Source organism: Aulostomus chinensis, chromosome 5 (genome assembly GCF_037954235.1).
Source record: "Aulostomus chinensis isolate RoL2024-O1b breed Wild chromosome 5, RoL_Achi_v1.0, whole genome shotgun sequence".
Classification (NCBI taxonomy): Eukaryota; Metazoa; Chordata; class Actinopteri; order Syngnathiformes; family Aulostomidae; genus Aulostomus; species Aulostomus chinensis.
In genome coordinates, this window is record NC_141324.1 from 10363942 (window position 1) to 10384803 (window position 20862).

Consider the following 20862-nt stretch of genomic DNA (forward strand, 5'->3'; position numbering starts at 1 on the left):
ATAATCTAAAGCTGTATTATTGCCAGGGGTACACATAAGTGGTCCGCATGCGCGCATGCGTAAGGAACCTGGACAAATGCGCTCGGCTTCAAAGGCTTTTATACGCTTTTGCGTACCGACTGCTACCGACCGCGGGGAAAAGCACTTCTCAAAATGTCAAAGAGACAGGCCCCGCTAAGTAATTATTTTCGTGTTTCGTACGCAAAAGCGTATAAAAGCCTTTGAAGCCGAGCGCATTTGTCCAGGTTCCTTACGCATGCGCGCATGCGGACCGCTTATGTGCACCCCTGATTATTACTTTATGCACCAGATAGCTCCATCAGGTGCCAGCTACATGCACATGGCATCTATTTTTCATGATAACGGAGTGCACCGATACCAGAGATGGGGACTTGAATTTGGGACTTGGACTCCAGTCGAACTTCAGTTGTACAAACGGTGACTTCAGACTTGACTTGAGACTCGCCCTCAAAAGACATCAGACTCAGACTCCCAAGTCTGGGACTAAAGGTCAAACAAGCTGAATCTCGTTTCCTTCTTCATGCGCATGTGTCATTATCCGTGTGTAATGTGCTCCCATTGACCAGACTGTCACCAAACTGGTGCTGTAGTGCAGTACCAACCACTGCGCCTCTGACTGGTACCGGGCCTTGGGTCGTTCAAAGATGGGCAACAAAATCGGCGTAAAACAGGTTGCTCCACACTTGAAGGCCATTCATGACATCATTCATGGTGAAGTGCTGGCTACCAAGGACCTGTCACCGGAGCTCAGCCAGGCGATGAGGGAGTGGTTGGAGGAATAAATGATGTCAGCAGGAAGATGATGTTTGACTTTGGTTTGATTTTGTCACACACCGCTATAATAACAATAATAATATTATAATATAGGATATAATAGCCGTAGTATGACTGACATAGAAGCAGTATGAGTGTAACAGTAGTAGTATGACTGTAACAGTAGTAGTATGACTGTAACAGTAGTAGTATGACTGTAATAGTAGTATTATGACTTTAATAGTAGTAGTATGACTGTAACAGTAGTAGTATGACTGTAATAGTAGTATTATGGCTTTAATAGTAGTAGTATGACTGTAATAGTAGTCGTGTGACTGTCATAGTAGTCATATGTCGGTAACAGCAGTAGAATGACTGTCATAGTAGTAGTATGACGGTAACAGCAGTAGTATGACTGCAATAGTAGTATGACTATCAGCAGTAGTATGACTGTCATAGTAGTAGCATGACTGTAACTGTAGTAGTAGTATGACTGTAACAGCAGTAGTATGACTGTAACAGCAGTAGTATGACTGTAATACTAGTAGTATGACTGTAATAGTAGTAGCATGACTGGAACAGCAGATGTATGACTGTAACAACAGTAGCATGACTCTTAACAGCAGTAGTATGACTGGAACAGCAGTAGTATGACTAATACTAGTAGTATGACTAATAGCAGTAGTATGCCTGGAACAGCAGTAGTATGACTGGAACAGCAGTAGTATGCCTGGAACAGCAGTAGTGTCACTGTAGCAGCAGTAGTATGACTGTAACTGTAGTAGTATGACTGTCATAGTAGTAGTATGACTGTAACAGCAGTAGTATGACTAACTGTAGTAGTATGACTGTAACTGTAGTAGTATGACTGTAACTATAGTAGTATGACTGTAACAGTAGTAGTATGACTGTCATAGTAGTAGTATGACGTAACAGCAGTAGTATGACTGTAATAGTAGTAGTATGACTGCAATAGTAGTATGACTATCAGCAGTAGTATGACTGTCATAGTAGTAGTATGACTGTAACTGTAGTAGTAGTATGACTGTAACAGCAGTACTGTGACTGTCATAGTAGTAGTATGACTGAAATAGAAGCAGTATGACTGTAACAGCAGTAGTATGACTGTAATAGCAGTAGTATGACTGTAATAGCAGTAGTATGACTGTAATAGTAGTAGTATGACTGTAACAGAAGTAGTATGACTGTAATAGTAGTAGTATGACTGGAACAGCAGATGTATGACTGGAACAACAGTAGTATGACTCTAACAGCAGTAGTATGACTGTAACAGCAGTAGCATGACTGTAATACTAGTAGTATGACTGTAATAGTAGTAGTATGACTGGAACAGCAGAGGTATGACTGGAACAGCAGAGGTATGACTGTCATAGCAGAGGTATGACTGTAACAGCAGTAGTATGACTGTAACAGCAGTAGTATGACTGTAATACTAGTAGTATGACTGTAATAGTAGTAGTATGACTGGAACAGCAGATGTATGACTGGAACAACAGTAGTATGACTCTAACAGCAGTAGTATGACTGTAACAGCAGTAGCATGACTGTAATACTAGTAGTATGACTGGAACAGCAGAGGTATGACTGTAACAGCAGAGGTATGACTGTAACAGCAGTAGTATGACTCTAACAGCAGTAGTATGACTGGAACAGCAGTAGTGTCACTGTAGCAGCAGTAGTATGACTGTAACTGTAGTAGTATGACTGTCATAGTAGTAGTATGACTAACTGTAGTAGTATGACTGTAACAGCAGTCGTATGACTAACTGTAGTAGTATGACTAACTATAGTAGTATGACTGTAACAGTAGTAGTGTGACTGTCATAGTAGTAGTATGACTGTAACAGCAGTAGTATGACTAACTGTAGTAGTATGACTGTAACTGTAGTAGTATGACTAACTGTAGTAGTATGACTGTAACAGCAGTAGTATGACACTAACAGCAGTAGTAGTCTGACTGTAACTGTCGTCTTATGACTGTAACAGCAGTAGTATGACCTTTACTGCAGTAGTATGACTGTAACTGTTGTAGTATGACTGTAAGTGCAGTAGAATGACTGTAACTGCAGTCATATGACTATAACTGCAGTCGTATGACTGTAACTGCAGTCGTATGACGGTAATAGTAGTCGTGTTACTGTCATAGTAGTCATATGTCTGTAACAGCAGTAGAATGACTGTCATAGTAGTAGTATGACGGTAACAGCAATCGTATGACTGCAATAGTAGTATGACTTTCAGCAGTAGTATGACTGTCATATTAGTCGTATGACTGTAACTGTAGTAGTAGTATGACTGTAACAGCAGTAGTATGACTGCATCAGCAGTACTGTGACTGTCATAGTAGTAGTATGACTGAAATAGAAGCAGTATGACTGTAACAGTAGTCGTATGACTGAAATAAGCAGTATGACTGTAACAGTAGTCTTATGACGGTAACAGCAGTAGTATGACTGTAATAGCAGTAGTATGACTGTAATAATAGTAGTATGACTGTAATACTAGTAGTATGACTGTAATAGTAGTAGTATGACTGGAACAGCAGATGTATGACTGTAACAACAGTAGTATGACTGTAACAGCAGTAGTATGAATGTAACAGCAGTAGTATGACTGTAACAGCTGAGGTATGACTGGAACAGCAGTCGTATGACTGGAACAGCAGTGGTGTCATAGTAGCAGCAGTAGTATGTCTGTAACTGTAGTAGTATGACTGTCATAGTAGTAGTATGACTGTAACTGTAGTAGTATGACTGTACCAGTAGTAGTATGACTGTAGCAGCAGTAGTATGACTAACTGTAGTAGTATGACTGCAACAGCAGTAATATGACACTAACAGCAGTAGTAGTCTGACTGTAACTGTCGTCTTATGACTGTAACAGCAGTAGTATGACCGTAACTGCAGTAGTACGACTGTAACTGTTGTAGTATGACTGTAAGTGCAGTAGAATGACTGTAACTGCAGTCATATGACTGTTACAGCAGTAGTATGACTGCAACTGCAGTAGTATGACTGTAATTGTAGTAGTATGACTGTAACAGCAGTAGTATGACTGTAATAGTAGTAGTATGACTGGAACAGCAGAGGTATGACTGTAACAGCAGTGGTATGACTGTAACTGCAATAGTATTACTGTAACTGCAGTAGTATGACTGTAACAGTAGTAGTATGACTGTCAGAGTAGTTGTATGACTGTCAGAGTAGTAGTATGACTGTAACTACAGTAGTATGACTAACTGTAGTAGTATGACTGTAACTGCAGTAGTATGACTGTCATAGTAGTAGTATGACTGTAACTACAGTAGTATGACTAACTGTAGTAGTATGACTGTAACTGCAGTAGTATGACTGTAACTGCAGTGGTATGACTGTAACAGTAGTAGTATGACTGTCATAGTAGTAGTATGACTGTAACTACAGTAGTATGACTAACTGTAGTAGTATGACTGTAACTGTAGTAGTATGACTGTAACAGTAGTAGTATGACTGTAACAGTAGTAGTATGACTGTAACAGTAGTAGTATGACTAACTGTAGTAGTATGACTGTGACTGTAGTAGTATGACTGTAACAGCAGTAGTATGACCGTAACTGCAGTAGTATGACTGTAACTGCAGTATTATGACTGTAATAGCAATAGTATGACTGTAACTGCAGTAGTATGACTGTAACAGCAGTAGTATGACTGTCACTGCAATGTTATGCTCATAAATGATCAAACTAGGCAACTGGACTCTCCTCTTGTAAGTGAAGACCTTTCGCCTCTCATCCAAGAAGCTTCTTCAGTTCTAAAATTCTGGTGGGAAGTATCAGGTATAGAACTACCCAGGGGGGTGGTGGCAAAGAAAAAACAAGTGGTGGTCAGGCCAGAACAAGAGGCTCATTAGGTGGTCATGTGAGTCGTTGGCCTCAGTTTTGAGTCGTTACCCTCCCAGCCCTCTTAGGAGGGTCGTTCAGGTCACCTGGGTGAAGGCATGAAAACTGGGTGCACCTCCTGGGGAGGGTCTAAGGACGGCATTGTAGGTGGGTGACAGGCGGTGTCTGAGGCCTCTCCTCTGTTCAAAGATGGATGTTCTAGTTTGACATGAACGGCTTCTTTCACCCCTCTTTCAAACCACCTGTCCTCCCTGGCTAGAACGCGCACCTTGTGGTCTTCAAAGGAGTGCCCCTTCTCCTTGAGGTGGAGGTGGACTGCTGAGTCCTGGTCTGTGGTTGTGGCCCTCCTGTGTTGCACCATGAGTTTGTTCAGTTGTTCTTTTGTCTCCCCTGTACAGGTCAGAGCGCTCCTCGTTACACTGGACTGCAGAAACAATGTGACTCTGTCTGTGCCTTGGAACCTTGTCTGCCTCGGGGTGTTGCTGGGCCTCAGTGCACGGGGATCTGGTGTGTGTTCAAGATCCTTCTGAGTTTCTCTGAAACTCCTGCCACATACGGGATGACAACACTCCTCTTCTTCTGGGCTTCATCTTTCTTCTCCTCCCTGGGCTTCTTGGCAGTTTTAATGAAAGCCCAGTTTGGAGAGCCACAAAGTTGGAGAGCTGAGTGGATGTGGTTGTGTTCCCTTCTCTTCCCATCTGTTTTGGAAGGGTTATTTTGTGCTCTGTGTTTGAGGGTTCGGATCACCCCTAGTTTGTGCAGAGAAACTCAGAAGGATCTTTAACACACATCAGATCCCCGTGCACTTTAAGCCCAGCAACACCCTGAGGCAAAGATGATCCTTCTGTAGTTCTACTGTGTACTGTCTCCTCTTTGCCTGTCATGGCTGTGAATGGAGAGGTGCAGTGCTCTGTAGTGAGCCTCGTGTTACTCAGCAGTATTATAAATCAGGTTTGTGACTGACAAGGGGGATGGAACTGTTAACCAGGTGTTTTATTGTTTCCTGTTGTCATTCCAGTTGTTCTGTTTTTGAACCAGCAGGTTTTGGACATGTATCCAGAATTTTGTGAATATTTCTGGTCCAATCTGGAGATCACCTTCAATCTCAAAGATGTATGTTCCTCCTTTCATGTACATGGAATGAGAAGGCTCTTTGTTTTCCTTTTAATTTCCACATTTCTACCTAAAGAAACTAATACAGTTAAATTTAGTGTCATGTGACTCTGGCTGAACACCACCACCTTTGTTGTGACTGTGTTGGACTGAAGGTGAACAGTGACGCTGTGGGACTGCTGAGTGGACAAGACCCACCAAGGAAAGATAGAGATTTCTCCGCCCACTCAGGTACTCCACCCACACAGGTATAGTAGTAGGTGATGGGGTTGTTGGGGGGGGGGGGTTACAATGCTTCATTGCACAAGTTTGGTGGTTCTCAGGTGAGCTGTCTGCCAGTCAAAGCAGCTGCTTTTATTCTGAGGTGCGTCTATTTGTGGTCTTACGGTAACAGTCCCTGGAGCCTGAGGCAGCTACAAAATTGCGCAGTTTGCCTCCAGTTATTTTAGCAGTGTAAATGCCATTACTATAGGCTCCACATCCCAAATGAAGTGTTGATGATTACTTCCTATTCAGCAAAGGTAACGACTCACTGGCCACTCAGCGCTTACAGGGAAGCAAAGGAAAGCATTTTAGTTCCTTCACTAAAAACAGTTTGGTTTTTCCTTGTAAATCTGCGAGGATCTCTTTTAAATCTACGACATGAATGTCAGAAATCTCCTTTTGTTATTGCCCTCTGAGATTTATACAGATGTCTCTGTGCTGCCTGTTCCAAAGTTAGAACTACGACTACTACTACTACTACTACTACTACTACTAATGCTACTACCCTGGTGACAGTGTTATACATGAGCCAGTGTTTATGGGACCTACCTTTCTCTGTGCTCTGGTCTACAGTTAAATGGGGCTGGGGGGGCGGGGGTTGGCTGACAGTGGGTTGAAACTTTAACAAGGAGAGGCACAAGACGGGGGGGGGAGTGCAAGGCACCAGGTTCTTGTGTTCTGTACAGCAACACCAAAGTTCCGGAGCAGGAAAATGGCCACTCCCTCATCTGCATGGTCGCTCAAGCAGATGTTCCGGTTGGAGACAACCAGGAAGTGGTGAGTCATGCTCCTGCTCGACAGTTTGAGTTTAACTGAAATATCACCATAGAAACGGTAAACTTACTCCACCCTGCCGCTGATGGTGTTCCTGCTGTCACGCAGGCAGGATGGCCCCTCCCCCTCAGTTCCTTCAACCACAGTCTTTTACCTTGTCATATAATGTTTGCAATAACTAACCACACAGCGGCAGGCACTCGGCGTGTCGGCGTCACTTCTACGTTCAGGTCAGGTGGAGGAAGCCCTGGTCTCCATCACGTGGTGCTGAGTCCTTGCTCATGTCTGAGTGCTGTTGATGTTTCCCTGCTAGGTGACGCGGTCTCGGCGAGCAGAGCTGCTCACACCTGCACCAGAGGACTGCGGCGCTTCGAGCAGCGGCAGGACGCTCACGGCCAGAAGCTGTCAGTGTAAGAGCTCAGCTGGTCACGTGTTTGTGCTCCTCCTCTTCTAGTCCTGAACCCAAAAGGACCTGCTCTTTAATTGGGTACTGGTCAGATGTACTGCACACATGTTGATAGTAGTGCACTTCGTTGATATTGAAAGATTAGAAAGACCTCTATTCCAAATTATGACTTCCTTATTTTTGCAGTCGTCACTACGAACAAGAACATGAATATTTCAGGAAATGGACGTCGAGTCCTTCACTCCTACAGAACTTTCAGACACGAGGGGCACATTTAGAGGTCAGATTCTGTCTTCATTGTACAATCAAACAAGTTTAGTTTTGATCTGCAAGAAAAGTTTTTTGACTCTCAAAAGACACAAACTGTCCCCCAGTGTGGGGGGGCAACCTTTTTATAACAGCTGCAAAACATTCAGTTGTGTCACTTGCACATTAAAACACTGGTGTTAGTGCCAATCCTCTGTTTGGATCGCAGTGAGGGAGGTCTGAGGCCTGGCGTCAGGGCTGCAGCCCGGCTCTGCTGCATGCACACGTTGTTAAAGATGCCGAACCACAACACTGCTCCTCCCCACAGACGAGCCTCTGGCTGCAGCCCACCACCCACACATTCACATTACAGGCTTGTCCTCCCATGCAGGTACGGTCCTATGTTCTCCACTGATGATGATGAAGATGATGATGATGAGGACAACAGTGCTGCTCAGACCTCCAGCATCCATGCTGCTGCCAAGCAGACCACCAGGGGTCCAGACACTGAGTCCAAGCAGACCACCTGTAACACGCTAACAGGTGTGTGGCATGATGCGTGTTACAACCAGCATGTGATTTTGAAGCTGGGTGTGTGTGTGTGTGTGTGTGTGTGTGTCTCATTCTATGTCTCACTGTGTGTGTGTGTGTGTGTGTGTGTGTGTGTCATTCTATGTGTCTCACTGTGTGTGTGTGTGTGTGTGTGTCATTCTATGTGTCTCACTGTGTGTGTGTGTGTGTGTGTCAGATGCTTTTGCAGGCGTGTCCAACATCTTCAACTTCTGGAGCTCGGACAGTCAAGGGCAGCAGCGCTATGAGGAGGTCCCCTGCTCCCCTCCCCCCCAGCAGCCCTCCACTTCCACCCAGCGCCCCTCCAGCCCCCCTCCCCTGCCTCCTCCTCCCCCTCTCATCTCTCGGAGACAGAAGGCAGAGCTCGAGAAGCGCCTGGAGAAAATACAGCACCAGATCCTCAGGTGAATCCAAAGAAACGATGTGGAGCACACAAACCACTTCATGCTAAATCTATTGGATGTAGGCGACTTATTTTGTCATAATTACACCAGCTAGCAGATGGCATCAGACACTTGGACAAAGATGTTGCTCCGCTCCTTCCTCTGAGGCGGCCAGGCTTGCTGACGTCACACAGATGGCTCGAACCAGGAGCGCGTTGAGGGGGGGTGAAGTGTTTCCCTCCCACTGCACATGAATCAGCGGCTCTCTCAGCCTCTGAATCGTCACTCAAAAATGCGCGATGGTCTCAAGTTGACATGGCAGGGATCAGCACTGACGGGTTCTTCTGCTGGGCCAGGATACGCCTGCTCTCTGAACTGCCGCTCTGCTTCTGTTGGTGTGTTCCAGGCTGGAGTCACGCATGTCAGCGGACATCGGGGTGATCATGCAGCTGCTGCAGACGCAGATGCCAGTCATCCCACCCTCCTACAGCACTCTGACATCAACACCAAACGCACCCTCCTCTCCCATCCTGTCCCCAGCTGCTGGGTCCTTGACTGGCGCCTTCAACCTTTCCTCTCCCGCTGACACGCCCCCAAACAACCCCCAGCAACAACCAGCCCATGAAAACCCAGATCGCCATCTGGTGTCTCACTGTCTTTTATACGGTTCCTGTCCTGCCCCTCCCCTTCAAGCCTCACCAAATCTCACTTCCTCCTGTCAGTCTTTACTCTTTTCCCCCATTTTACCCCCGAGCACCTCCACCTCTCCATCACCTCTCCAAGCCACACCCCCTTCTATGATCCTCTCCCGCTGTCAGGGGGGTGTGTTGGTGTCTTCTTCGCTGCCCTCCCCCCTCACTGCTGAGGGTGTTGGACCTACCGGGACACCCAGCGCCGCATCTCCCTCACAGGTGACAAATCCTTTTCATTGTCAGTCTTTGGTGGCTCCGCAGCCACGGCTGCTCTCTCTCAGGTCTGTGGTTCTGGGGCTACACCACCTCACCCCAGACCTTCAGAGTCTGGGAACCACAGGGTTCCTGGGGTGATCTTGGCACCCCAGAGACCTTGAGGGTGACAGCAACTCTAGATGATGGAGGCATTTGAATACCGTGATGGTGAGATGTCAGTGACGCTCTTTTAGTTTTCAGGATCCAGGATTTCAGGATTCTGACTGAAGGTAGACCAGCATGAGTCCACGTGTGAGATGTCCTGTCCTTGTAGAATGGCTGTAGTGCACTTGTACATGTCTATCTGTTAAAGCCTGATGATTGACAGACTCCGTCCCTGCTAACGGCCCTGGTGTTCTCTCTGGCAGGATCTGGTCAGCACACAGGACCCCTCCCCCTCCTCAGCTCCTCCCACCAGCAGTCCATCAGCTCCAGAATGACGCAGCATCACACCAGCGTCAGTGGTTCGGCCCGTCACATCACTGCAGGCTTCACGTGGCGCGTCTGCCCTGCACGCACTGAACGACAACGATAAACACAACACTTGCATGAACTTCCTGCTGACGCAGAGACAGGATGGAGGGAGCCACCTTCCCCCGCCCCCCAGTGGAGCCCCTAATCAAGCACCATGATTCCATTATTGGCCAGGCTTGTGCGGTGTTGATCCAATCCTTCACGAGGTGCTGGGTCTTCCTATAGACAGGAGCCCAGATGTACCTGGTCCACAACGTCCAACATCTGATGTCATCACAGAGAGTGTGTGTGCTGGCGCTGAGCGCCGCCATGTGAGAGGCTCCTCCCAGTCACACACTCCTGTTCCACTGGACGACCTGTAGACCTGGATCCGATATCCAGACCAGAACCCACGACACCCCGAGCCAGCAAAGCCGTCATCAACCTGCCGGGTTTGCTGCTCGCGTGCCGGTCAGCGTCGCTCCCCTCCGGAAGACGAGGCAGGTGTCAGCGGTTCGTCAGCGCCGCGTGCTAGTGTTGTGTTCATGCTGTTCTTCAGTTGCTGTCAGCAGCACTGACAGGCTCCTGCATCCTGTGGTAGTCTCTCTAGTACTTAATACAGTACTCCAGTACAGGGTCGAGTACTTCAAGGAGCGGCTGTAGTTTAGGGGGAATCTGAAGATCTTTGTGTGAATTTGCTCACATTTGTACTTTGGCACTGTAAACGCTGCATTTACACACGTGAACTCAAAATGAGCCGGTGTGTGCCGACACTGTGCATGGACTGGATTAGACGTAGTAGTAGTACTAGTAGTACTAGTAGCAGTAGTAGTGAGCTTCTGCTGATCAACAGGGCTCAGGAATCAGCTGCTCAGGTGACAAACATCCGAACGGTGGCTGTCCTTCATGTCATCAATCATCAGGCCGGTGTTCCTGTGGCTGCTGAGCAGCGACGACCTCCGTTTCCTTCGAAGGAACAACGTGAAAAGGAGAATGAGCAGAATCACAGAGGATCTAAACCTTTGGCTGAAATCACGTGAAAAAGATCCGACGTTCCTTCAGTGGTGAGACGAGACCATCACATCTGTTTGCCGTTAGTCGTGACATCATGTCCCCTTGTCCCTCATGGACCTGGCGTCCGCTCGGGTTCACGTACATCAGAGGCTGAGCCTCTAAGCTGTCTCACTGAGGTCTCGCTGGACACGGCGCATCCCCAGCTGACCAAACGGTCCGAGGAGGACCTTCAGCGACCCCCACCACAAAGGTGAGGAGGAGCTCACCTGAGGAGGAGCCCAGGTGGGTGGAGCATCTGCTGAACACACGCGGTGGCATCAAGTTTTTCCTCTGCCACTTAGAATCAGACACAGAAGACGTTTGATACTCAACTGAGTCTGGACTCAGTCCACCATGTTTAATGGCATCAGAGTGTGTGTGTGTGTGTGTGTGTGTGTGTGTGTGTGTGTGTGTGTGTGTGTGTGTGTGTGTGTGTGTGTGTGTGTGTGTGTGTGTGTGTGTGTGTTCATGCATGTTGGTGTATAACATGATAACCAATAGTAGTACTTGTATAGCACTTGTCTAGTATTTATGGGATGTTTCTTAGGAGTGTCTAAAGCAGTTGGATCCCCATGAAGATTTTCCTCCTTGAACCCTAAACCTGCTGCATTGTACAACTATTTTTCAAAATAAAACTGAGAAAGGATTTCCTGGGTGCTAAATAGTGGCAATGAAAGAACAGTTAGGGAAACAATCAGGCAGTTTTTGCAAGTACATGTATGTGAAAAGCTGGTTTTACTGAGTGTTGTACTACTGCATTGATAACTGTTACAGATGTCAAAGCTGCAGCGTTAAAATGATGCATATTTGAGAGTGTGTTTCCACACAACCAACACACACCTGCTCCCTGGTTTTACCCTGGCCTGCCCTCATCATCATCATCATCATCATCACGTGACGCCACACAGGTTTGATAAGGTACCCAAGCTAGTAGTAGTAACAGCTCTGTTTTGGTATGTACAGGATCTTCTTCTGCTCTATGGATGTGTTGTGACCTTTAAACGCTGAGGTGACCTCTGACCCCCATCAGCCATTAAAGAGTAAAGTCTGGACTGAGGTGTGATGTTTTCCCCTGAGGTCAACGTTCTCCAGCCCGCGGAGGAGCGGCGTCCCCCTTAAAGCTGTGGTCGTGTGATGTGAGTGGAACGCAGTCGCGTCTCCCGCTGCTCGTCTTCACCCACATGATGTTCGTATGTGTGTGTGTGTGTGTGTGTGGCTATGAGGTGTACACGAACAGCGTGAAGGGTCCAGCGTCAAAGGGACGCGTGCTCACAGTGAACCTTCCTCTGACTGTGCTGGGAGTGAATGACGCTTCGCACCATCAGCTTCCTCGGGTTCGTCGCTTCTGGTGTCACGTGACCTGCTTCTCTCTGACAAAGTAGGAATCTTTCTGGAAAAGAGCGAGTGATTAATAGAGAGAGAAATCCAACCGTCAGCTTCAACTCTCAGCTCTCCATTTGTCTGACGATGTGAGGGAGGTTCGGACGCCGCTGTGACCCATCGGACCGCCGTCACAGCACACAGGAACTCGTTCAGTTGGAAAGACGATTGAATTTGTACTTCCTCTCTGTGTCTCACCCACACGCAGCACTCCTGGAGCCCGCAGTGCAGCCGTCTTCATCCTGGACGTAGATTCTACTGCTATTGAAGAGTTGTTAAAGTTCTTATGGACAACATGACACTGATTCAGTGGTCAACACATGACCAGTATACTACAGTAGAGGGCGCTCCTACTTCAAGCCTGTTAGACACCCCAGTTTCAGAGTAATTTTAGGGAATTCATTAGTTTTTAATCTCCAGTCCAAGTGCTGGTGGACGCAGACCTGGATTACACCAGGCGGTGTCAGTGAGTTTCTACCCAGACAAGTTTGCTGCTGTTGCTAGCTGGACCAGAGCCGCCATCCTTTTGGTCCCGAGGCCAGGCGACGTGTGAGGTGGGTCCTGAGTCCCAGACTTCCCCTCCTTCGTTCCCCCTCTGGCACTTCTCCGGAAAGACAGGAAAAGCCAACTACGAACATTGCTGACCCACACGTCGCCCTGAGGATGATGATCCCTGCTCAGAACGCACTCCTGCGACGTAACACCCACCTGATGGTGATCAGCTGATCACCCCACAATGTGACCCACCTGGCTGCGAGTTGCCTGCGAGTTCAACACGCCTCCTACCTCCCATGTACTTCTGTGGACGTGAGCGCGTCCTCGGTTCTCGCCTCTGACGTCTACCTGGGTGTGGCAGGCGGCAATGACACGGGCGCTACGCCGGTAACCGGAAGTAATATGGAAGTAGAAAATCTGCAAGGATGTTGATTTAATTTGGTCGTTTACGTTCAAGCTGCCATGGTAGTTAGATACTTAGTTAGTTAGTTAGTTATGTAACTTGTTCCAACGATAAACGATTATGAGCGGGGCTCGGGGGGGACACACATTTTGATACACTCACAAAATGAATATATTAAGAGTTGACAAAAACTGAAACCCCCCCCCCCCCCCCCCCCCAGACCTGCCCAGGTGACAGCGTCTCTCTGGCCCTCCGTCAGCATCCCGTCTCTGCTGACACCACCGCCCCGGTGTCGGTTTTGTAGGGCAGCAAAACGAGCCGCACGACAGTCGGGGACTTTGAGGAAGCAGGAACTCCCCGTCGACCCGTGAGGTAATGAGCAACAGCTGAATACATTTTACTGCTGCCTGTCAAGACCTGGATGGACATTTTATTTATTTCTTCATTTCATTTATCAGTTTTGTTTTTCAAGACTTGGTGAAGGGATTTTTTAATAACTTGGCCGACCCTTTTTAGTTTTGTTCATATTGGTAGTGTGAGTGTTGGGTTAGAACATTTGTGATCCCGGCCATCCAAGTGAGGGGAACGTCAAGCTCGTCGTAATCTGACGAGAACATTTTACTTTAGTTTTTGTCATTTTATTTTCTAATTTCCCCCTGAGGGACGCCACCGAGTGAAATGGAGGTTGTTCGTCAACGGCCTACACACCGACAGGAGCAAAGGGCTTAAGTCAAGTCAAAGAGGGACGCCACCTTACCGTGGTCAGGGGGTTTGTCCACCAGCCTTAGCCTCTCTCGCCTTCAGGTGGGACAGGTGGGACCAAGCTGGACCGGTCTCAGGGTAAAGGTCTGACAAAGTGCAATCCAGTTACATGACAAAAACAGTTATCCAGAATCCACCCCCCCCCCCCCACACACACACACACACACACAAACAGACCACCACACCCTTTCCCGCCTCCGTCGCCACCATGTGCCCCCTTCACATTTCTGTCCACCCCCTTATTTATGCCTGTCTAGAACTGGCCCTGCTCATGAGAATGTGAAACGTTGGTACGGAGGCCTACCAAGGCCAAAACTTCAATTGTGACAGTTCAAATCAAAGGCCATGTTATGCAAATGATGCACGAGTTCTGATGTTTTTGTCTCTCTTTTGTTTTTACAGCACACACAAATAATTAAAAACTTGGAAAAGAATATAAATAAATGCCGTTAGCAATTTACTGGGCTTCCCTCTCCTGCGTCCTCCTTCCAACCCCCCAACCCTCTGACCGGGATTGGCCTGTTCCCCCGCCTCTTATCAGAGTCCCACCTTACCCGGAGTTCCTGCTCATTTCACCATGCATGACATGCCAAGCTCATGTTGTAGCACTTCAGAACAGGAAGATGGGTGGCATCTCAGGTGTTTTTGTGGTCAGAGGCCTTCATACCCTCCCGGAAACCCTTTATGCAGTAAGAGGACACCAACTCCATTTAGCAGGGTCAAAGGTCAAGCTCATCAGTTATCAGAGGCTAGTGATTAAGCTACGCTGTCTTCCTGCTACCTGTCTGCAGGTTCCCCTGCCTACACCAGATATCCCTGGTGATAGCATAGCTGTTAGCAGCTGCTGTTACCATTTGGAAGCTACCTATTGGTAGCGCACCTGCTGGTAGCGTGGCGAGCGGAGATGAACAGTCCAATTTAGTTCATTACTTTTAAGATGATTTTAGTAGATGAAGCAGCTCGTAAGGACGTTGATTGATTGATGACACCAACGCCACCCCAGGAATTTCAGCGGCAGAATGACGTTAACCTTCACCCAGTGGTGACAGCACACATTCGTTGACTGATGAGAGCTTGAGACTCGCTCCAGTGTCTGAAAGCAGTTCAGTTTATTAACAACTATTTTTAACACAATGATTTCAAAAAACAGTTGTGCACTCACAATACAGTACGGTTAACCTGATGGTTCAATGAAAAAATACAGTGTTGCACACTCAAACACTTCGATAAACCCCCAAAATACCCAAAGAAAAGAAGAATGACTAAATTAGTTTAAATCAGGGTTGAACTATTACACCCCCACCACCCAACAAAACCAAATAACTGTTAACCAAACTGTCAAACAACCCACAGCAAAGAAACCAAAGTCAGAGACAACATTGGAACGATCAAAACTGATGAACCCCAAGAAACTTAGCACAGCAAGCAGAACAAAACGTTAAACTAAAATCAGTCCATCCACACTTGAAGATCTCCGGATCTGCACGCGGTACCGCCAGGGTGAGCACAGCAACCAGGGATTAGAGCTGAAGCAGCCGCACTCAGCTGTCAACAGCAACACAACAACAACAACAACTCAACATGATGCAACACAACCCTGCCATGGAAGAGACATGGAGACGTAAGTAACGACACAAAGGACGCAAGTAGCTGAACTGACCAATCGCCACGTCTGCACACCGTCAGGTGCTGAATGGGCATCGGCAAAGGTGAGGGTGGGGAGCGCTCGGCGCCCCTGTGGCACAATAACAGGCGCGGTACAACAGCTGACCTCAGCTCGGCCATAGCCAATGACCCCTGCTGCAGCACACAGGAGGGAGGATCCAGGTACCTGAACAGGGCAGAGCGACCCGGTGGCGAGGCGACTAGAGGAAGGTGGGGCACCCAGCAGCTACGAGGCAAGAGAGCTCTCCGTACACAACCCCCGCTTTCCTAGCCAGCGCCCCAGCAGAGAGTGGCTGAGACAGACGCGCTAATGGAGGCACCGGATGGACAGAATCTCAGACTGTGACAACCGCGGAGCCACCGGTGGTGGCGCTCGTTGTAGGGAGGGAGGTCAGATCAGCTCGTAGTCGACTCCCCTCCTGCTGTGACGGCAGCAGTTGTGTTACCGTCACTCAGCGTCACACCTTTGTCATCCTCATATTTAAGAAGGGTTCCGGTGTGCAGCACATCAAAGAGAACTCCTGAGACGGAACCTGGTCAGAACCACTCAGGACCTGGACGGACGACGCCAAACTGCCTTCCAACACAACACCATTCCTTCTATGAATGAGCAACAAAATTAGAAAATACTGCCACAACAACACAATAATCCAGGTCACTATCTATTCAAAAACCAAATATTACTGATGGTACACGGTTTGAAAACTTTTATTCTTTCAATGAAGATGTTGACCTGAATCAGGTCTGATGCAGTTGTCATACTAACACTGAAAGGATGTAATAGAAAACTGACAGAAGAAGTCAAAAATAGAGCCTTTTTCTTCAAAGCGGATGAAATAATCTCGACTCCCTCACTGTGGTCCGGCTCCGCCCCGAGGAGACGGGTTCCCTGGGTGTGTGTTACTTCTTGGCGGTTGGCTGCCAGATCTCGTCCACTCTGTTCCGATGCAGCTGGAAGGCAGGAGTGACCCAGCAGCCGCACGAGCACTGGTCCCCACACCAGCTGAAGGAGCCCAGCTTAGCGCTGCACTTAGGACACAGCAACTTAACACACACACACACACACACACACACACACACACACACACACACACACAGAGTTAAATAGTTCAAGAGCAAGGAGGGAATGATGCCCAGTGTGGTGTCCCACTATCAGGTATTAATGGACGATGAGGGGGTGAAGCTGGTGACTTACAGAAAGGCAATAAACACTGATTTCTTTTTTCATGAGTCAACAGTCAACCCCCCCCCCCCGACTCAGTATTCTAGAATGATCTGGATGGATCATTCTACACCGTGAGGTTCCCATGCAGGGAAAATGTTCTTCACTGCTCCAGGAAACGGGATGGACCACAGCTACGAGCTGGCAGCAGAAGAGTTAGCATAGTCCACTCAGCAGGGCTGGGCTGCTAGCAGGAGAGCTAACGTTATGCTAGCCAGACCCACAGTTAGTAGACTGAACGGGTGACACAGTCGAACGGATCATTGTGAGACATGAAGACAAGCAGCATACATGCTAAAGAAAGTCTTCAATTAGGGACGTTAGCAAACTGCAGTGTAATCTGAAAATAAATGTCCGACAAACCGCACGTGAGTGTGTGTGTGTGTGTGAGTGTGCCCCACCTGTCCATCCATCACTCCAAGTAAAGCTGGTTCCATCCACCGCACTGGTTCAATGAAGTACGACGTACACTGGACGCCTCCTGGACAACATCACAGTTGAATGGACATATTCAGGTTGAAGAACAGATCTGATCATTCTGGCTATTTTTCCTTTAAATCACTAATGTGTGTTAGAAGCAGCAATCACAACCGTGTCACGTGACATCACAACTGTCCTGGCTGCCTTCAGAGGACAGTTGTGATGTCACGTGACATCTAAGGGCTGCAGCCCAGCCAGGACAACCATCCATCTTAACAGCAGCTGAACTGCTGTCTTTGTCAGTGACTCACTCTTAACATGTTAACAACATGTTAACAACATGTTAACATGTTGCTTCCGTTTCACTGTTCCCGTGGATGGCAACGTTCTAACTCAGATATGATATATCTGACTTCCTACTGTCACAGGTGCTCGATAATATCGGCTGACTAATATCAGCCCAGCAGACCAGGCTTGTTCAAGTGTTGAGTTTCATCATGCTACTACGCCAGCACACGCGTGTGTCTGCAGGGTAAACGGCAGGAGCAGGTGTAGGAACTGCCGCTACTAACTGGGCTGGTGAAGCATGATATCCTCCTTACCAGTGAGGTTACTGGGCTTCTTGTGACCAAAGGCTGATGCTCCCTCTCCTACTGGGTGATTGAGAATACTGGAGCCGTGGAACAGCCTCCGTCTGCAGAGGAGAGGGCCAGTGAGAACCTGAGAGGCAGTCAGACTGTGGTGGCAGCAGGGTTCGGTGCTGTGATTGGACCACAGGCCCAGGTACTGGAGACCAGCAGCCGGTGGAGAACCTTCCAATCAGCAGAGAGCAATTCAAAGACCACCGTACTCAAGAACCGCACACAGGATCCCAGGTTACACCGGAGATCCCACATCTGGTACAGCGTATAGACGCAGACTAATAGGTTCCACAACACATTATCAAGGTCCGCTGAAAACAAGTCAACAGATGAACCTGTTAAACCACATTTTAAAGTCCAGTTTTAGTGGGACTTCAACAATGACTTGACAATTTGTGGTCTCAGCCTCGGCATCCCGCCACCAGACCAGCCTCCCTGTACCTGCACTTCCTGCATCGATAGGACACCTCCGAGGAGGTGGAGTGATCCGGATCAGAGGCAAACAGCTCCCTGGGCACCTGCTGCAACTCTACACACACACACACACACACACACACACACACACACACACACACACACACACACGTGAATATAACTGACTCTTGGTGTCTTCATGTTGGTGGTTAAACAACAATGAGCAGGTCATCATGTTTGAAACGTGCTCCAATCGCAGTGACTGGTAATCTGTCTTTTTCTCTGAGTGCGCCGGTGTTGTTTGTGCAGTCCGTGGCGATTGTGCGTGGTTACCAGGGTATTTCTCAGACATCTTGGTGAGTCTGTACTGTTTAAAGAGAGAACTGGAGGTGTCCACTTCCCACCGCATGAGCTCGTAGAGGCACAGCTGCTCCTCAAAACCGCTGTTGACCCTGAGACACACAAGCAGCCAGTAGGGATCCTTCATGGAGGCAATGGACACTTCAGCCATACACAAAACATTCAAGCCTGTGAATGATGCAGTGCAGACCATGCACACGAAGCCCCGCCCCCTCTGCCTGTCTCGTAATGGTGCCACCTACTGTACGTCTGGTTTGACTGCTCTCAGTCTGCGATGAGCCTCCAGGAAGCTCAGCTGGTGCGTCTTCATCAGGAACGCCGTCACCACGGTGGCGCTGCGGCTCCGACCGGCCTGACTAACACACACAAACACACAACCTCAGGTTTACGTCTGCTGGCGGGCACAGACAACCCGAGCACGAACGCAGAGCTAGCAGCATTTAGACATGATGACCACCCAAACATTTGTGCTGTTGTCCAAACATGGCCTCAGCCTTCATGGAAACAATCTAAAGACATGAAGCACTTCAGGTGACAGGATGAGGACACACCTGCTGACCTTTGACCCTTACCAGTGGACAAGTGCTGCCCCGCCGCCATCCACTGCCTCCTGAATGAACAGGAAGGTGTCATCCATGTGACTCAGGAGGTCAGAGGTCCCCTCATCCAGAACATTAACCCACTTCCTGCGAAAACCAGAGTCAGGAGGAAGTAGAGAGGCGGGATCCACCGAGTCCACAGACAGGATGTGCGTGACAGCTGCATCCACCAACGTCCTGCTGTCATTAAGGTCTGCTGCAGTTCCAATGTAGACGCCAGGATCCACCAGGATCATGACTGAGGAGACACACAGATTTAGACCACCAGGATCCAGACTGAGGAGACACACAGATTTAGACCACCAGGATCAGTAGTTTGTTCAGTGGTTGGTTCAGTAGTTTGTTCAGTGGTTGGTTCAGTAGTTGGTTCAGTGGTTAGGTCTTAGTAAATGACGTCATTAAGATCGCAGCACAATCAAATAATCCCCAAGAGCGGACTAAGCATCTGATCGGGTCCAATAGTCCCAACGTTATCTTTTCCATGGTTGAGCTCCTCCTGGACGTCCAGGTGTCGAGGGGGAGGAGCTCTGACAGGGAGGAATCTGTCAGCGAGCAGGTGAGGCTCACCGAGTATGTTACCATGGTAACTGACTCCGAGTCCCGCAAACTCTGGGTCTACTAGCTCCGTATCACTAAACCTGCTGCTGAACGGGATCTCTGTTTCAGATGAAGTTACGTCAGACATATACATACACGTCACTGAGTAGATCACATCGAACAGACCATGCGAACCCACGTCACCTGAAGACCACGTCACATCGATGATGATGCCGGTAAAAACGAGTGAGACCGGATTATAATCTCACCTGGTCAGATGATCGCCCTCCACGTGATCTGGGTACGAACAGCTGCGGCGATCAACGACAACCACGTGCTCCAATTCGTAGAAACGAGTCCGAAAAAACGTGTTGACATTTAGGTGTTTGGTGCGACTGCTAATGTATCCGGTCGGAAACACGGAAGCGGACTTCAGGTCCGCTTGTTGTCTTCTTCTCCGGAGTTATTGTCGGCTGGCAAACAGCATGTGTGGCGTCAGCGCCGCCTGCTGGCCGGGAGCTCAGCTCTCGATGAGGCCTTCCAGACACGGTGACAGGTGGAGAGACCCTGAGGGTGGGGGCGGGGCAGGTTACACTTGGATTGGTTTTTATAACTTCAAACAACCTGTGAAAATAGAAGCTATTTTTTAAGGTTTTTGGAAGGATAAAATTGGCAACATGCAGCCTGTGCTGACCAGCTGGCTCCAGTCTTCACCAGGATCTTCAACAGCTCCCTGGAGAAGTGTGACGTCCCCACCATCTTTAAACACTCCACCATCATCCTGGTCCCAAGGAACCCCTCCATCACTGGACTGAACGACTACAGGCCCTGACGTCTGTGGTCATAAAGTTCTTTGAAAGACTGGTGTTGAGCCATCTAAGGACTGTAACAGGACCCCTGCTGGACCCCCTGCAGTTTGCCTACCGGGCAAACAGGTCGGTGGATGATGCTGTCAATCTGGGACTGCACTACATCCTGCAGCATCTTGACAGCCCAGGGAGCTACGCAAGGATCCTGTTTGTGGACTTTAGCTCAGCATTCAACATGATCATCCCTGAACTCCTCTCCTCCAAACTCTCCCTC

General features: G+C 48.3%; 2 protein-coding genes across 9 annotated transcripts in view; one reads left to right on the forward strand and one right to left on the reverse strand.

Moving 5' to 3' along the window:
* The window catches only part of LOC147261154 (voltage-gated inwardly rectifying potassium channel KCNH2-like), a 64601-nt gene extending 51228 nt beyond the window's left edge, over positions 1 to 13373 (forward strand). For 3 of the 6 annotated variants that reach the window (XM_086203066.1, XM_086203068.1, XM_086203069.1), the window contains 7 exons: positions 5714 to 5785; positions 5941 to 6016; positions 7137 to 7233; positions 7867 to 8018; positions 8224 to 8449; positions 8835 to 9339; positions 9744 to 13373. In XM_086203066.1, the coding sequence (XP_086059192.1) occupies positions 5714 to 5785; positions 5941 to 6016; positions 7137 to 7233; positions 7867 to 8018; positions 8224 to 8449; positions 8835 to 9339; positions 9744 to 9815 (1200 nt within the window). In that variant the 3' untranslated portion in view covers positions 9816 to 13373. Of the gene's footprint in view, positions 1 to 5713; positions 5786 to 5940; positions 6034 to 7136; positions 7234 to 7866; positions 8019 to 8223; positions 8450 to 8834; positions 9340 to 9743 lie in introns of those variants that run through there. The other 3 variants (XM_086203067.1, XM_086203070.1, XM_086203071.1) reach the window with 3 other exon arrangements.
* Positions 13374 to 14994: 1621 nt separating this feature from the next.
* dusp12 (dual specificity phosphatase 12) lies at positions 14995 to 20211 on the reverse strand. Of its 3 annotated transcripts, none has more exons than XM_086203077.1 (8): positions 19936 to 20042; positions 19216 to 19480; positions 18886 to 18999; positions 18617 to 18735; positions 18311 to 18398; positions 17831 to 17922; positions 17210 to 17289; positions 14995 to 16630 (listed from the first exon to the last, which is right to left on the reverse strand). In XM_086203077.1, exons 2-8 carry the CDS (start codon positions 19476 to 19478, stop codon positions 16487 to 16489), a joined length of 900 nt encoding a protein of 299 aa, XP_086059203.1. In that variant the 5' UTR covers positions 19479 to 19480; positions 19936 to 20042; the 3' UTR covers positions 14995 to 16486. The 3 variants fall into 3 exon arrangements, 2 of the variants coding, with proteins under 2 accessions (XP_086059203.1, XP_086059202.1); XM_086203076.1 differs by lacking the exon at positions 19936 to 20042 and adding an exon at positions 20049 to 20205 and having other exon boundaries at positions 14996 to 16630; XR_015115706.1 differs by lacking the exon at positions 19936 to 20042 and adding an exon at positions 20049 to 20211 and having other exon boundaries at positions 16563 to 16630; positions 17831 to 18040.
* Positions 20212 to 20862: the final 651 nt, after the last annotated feature.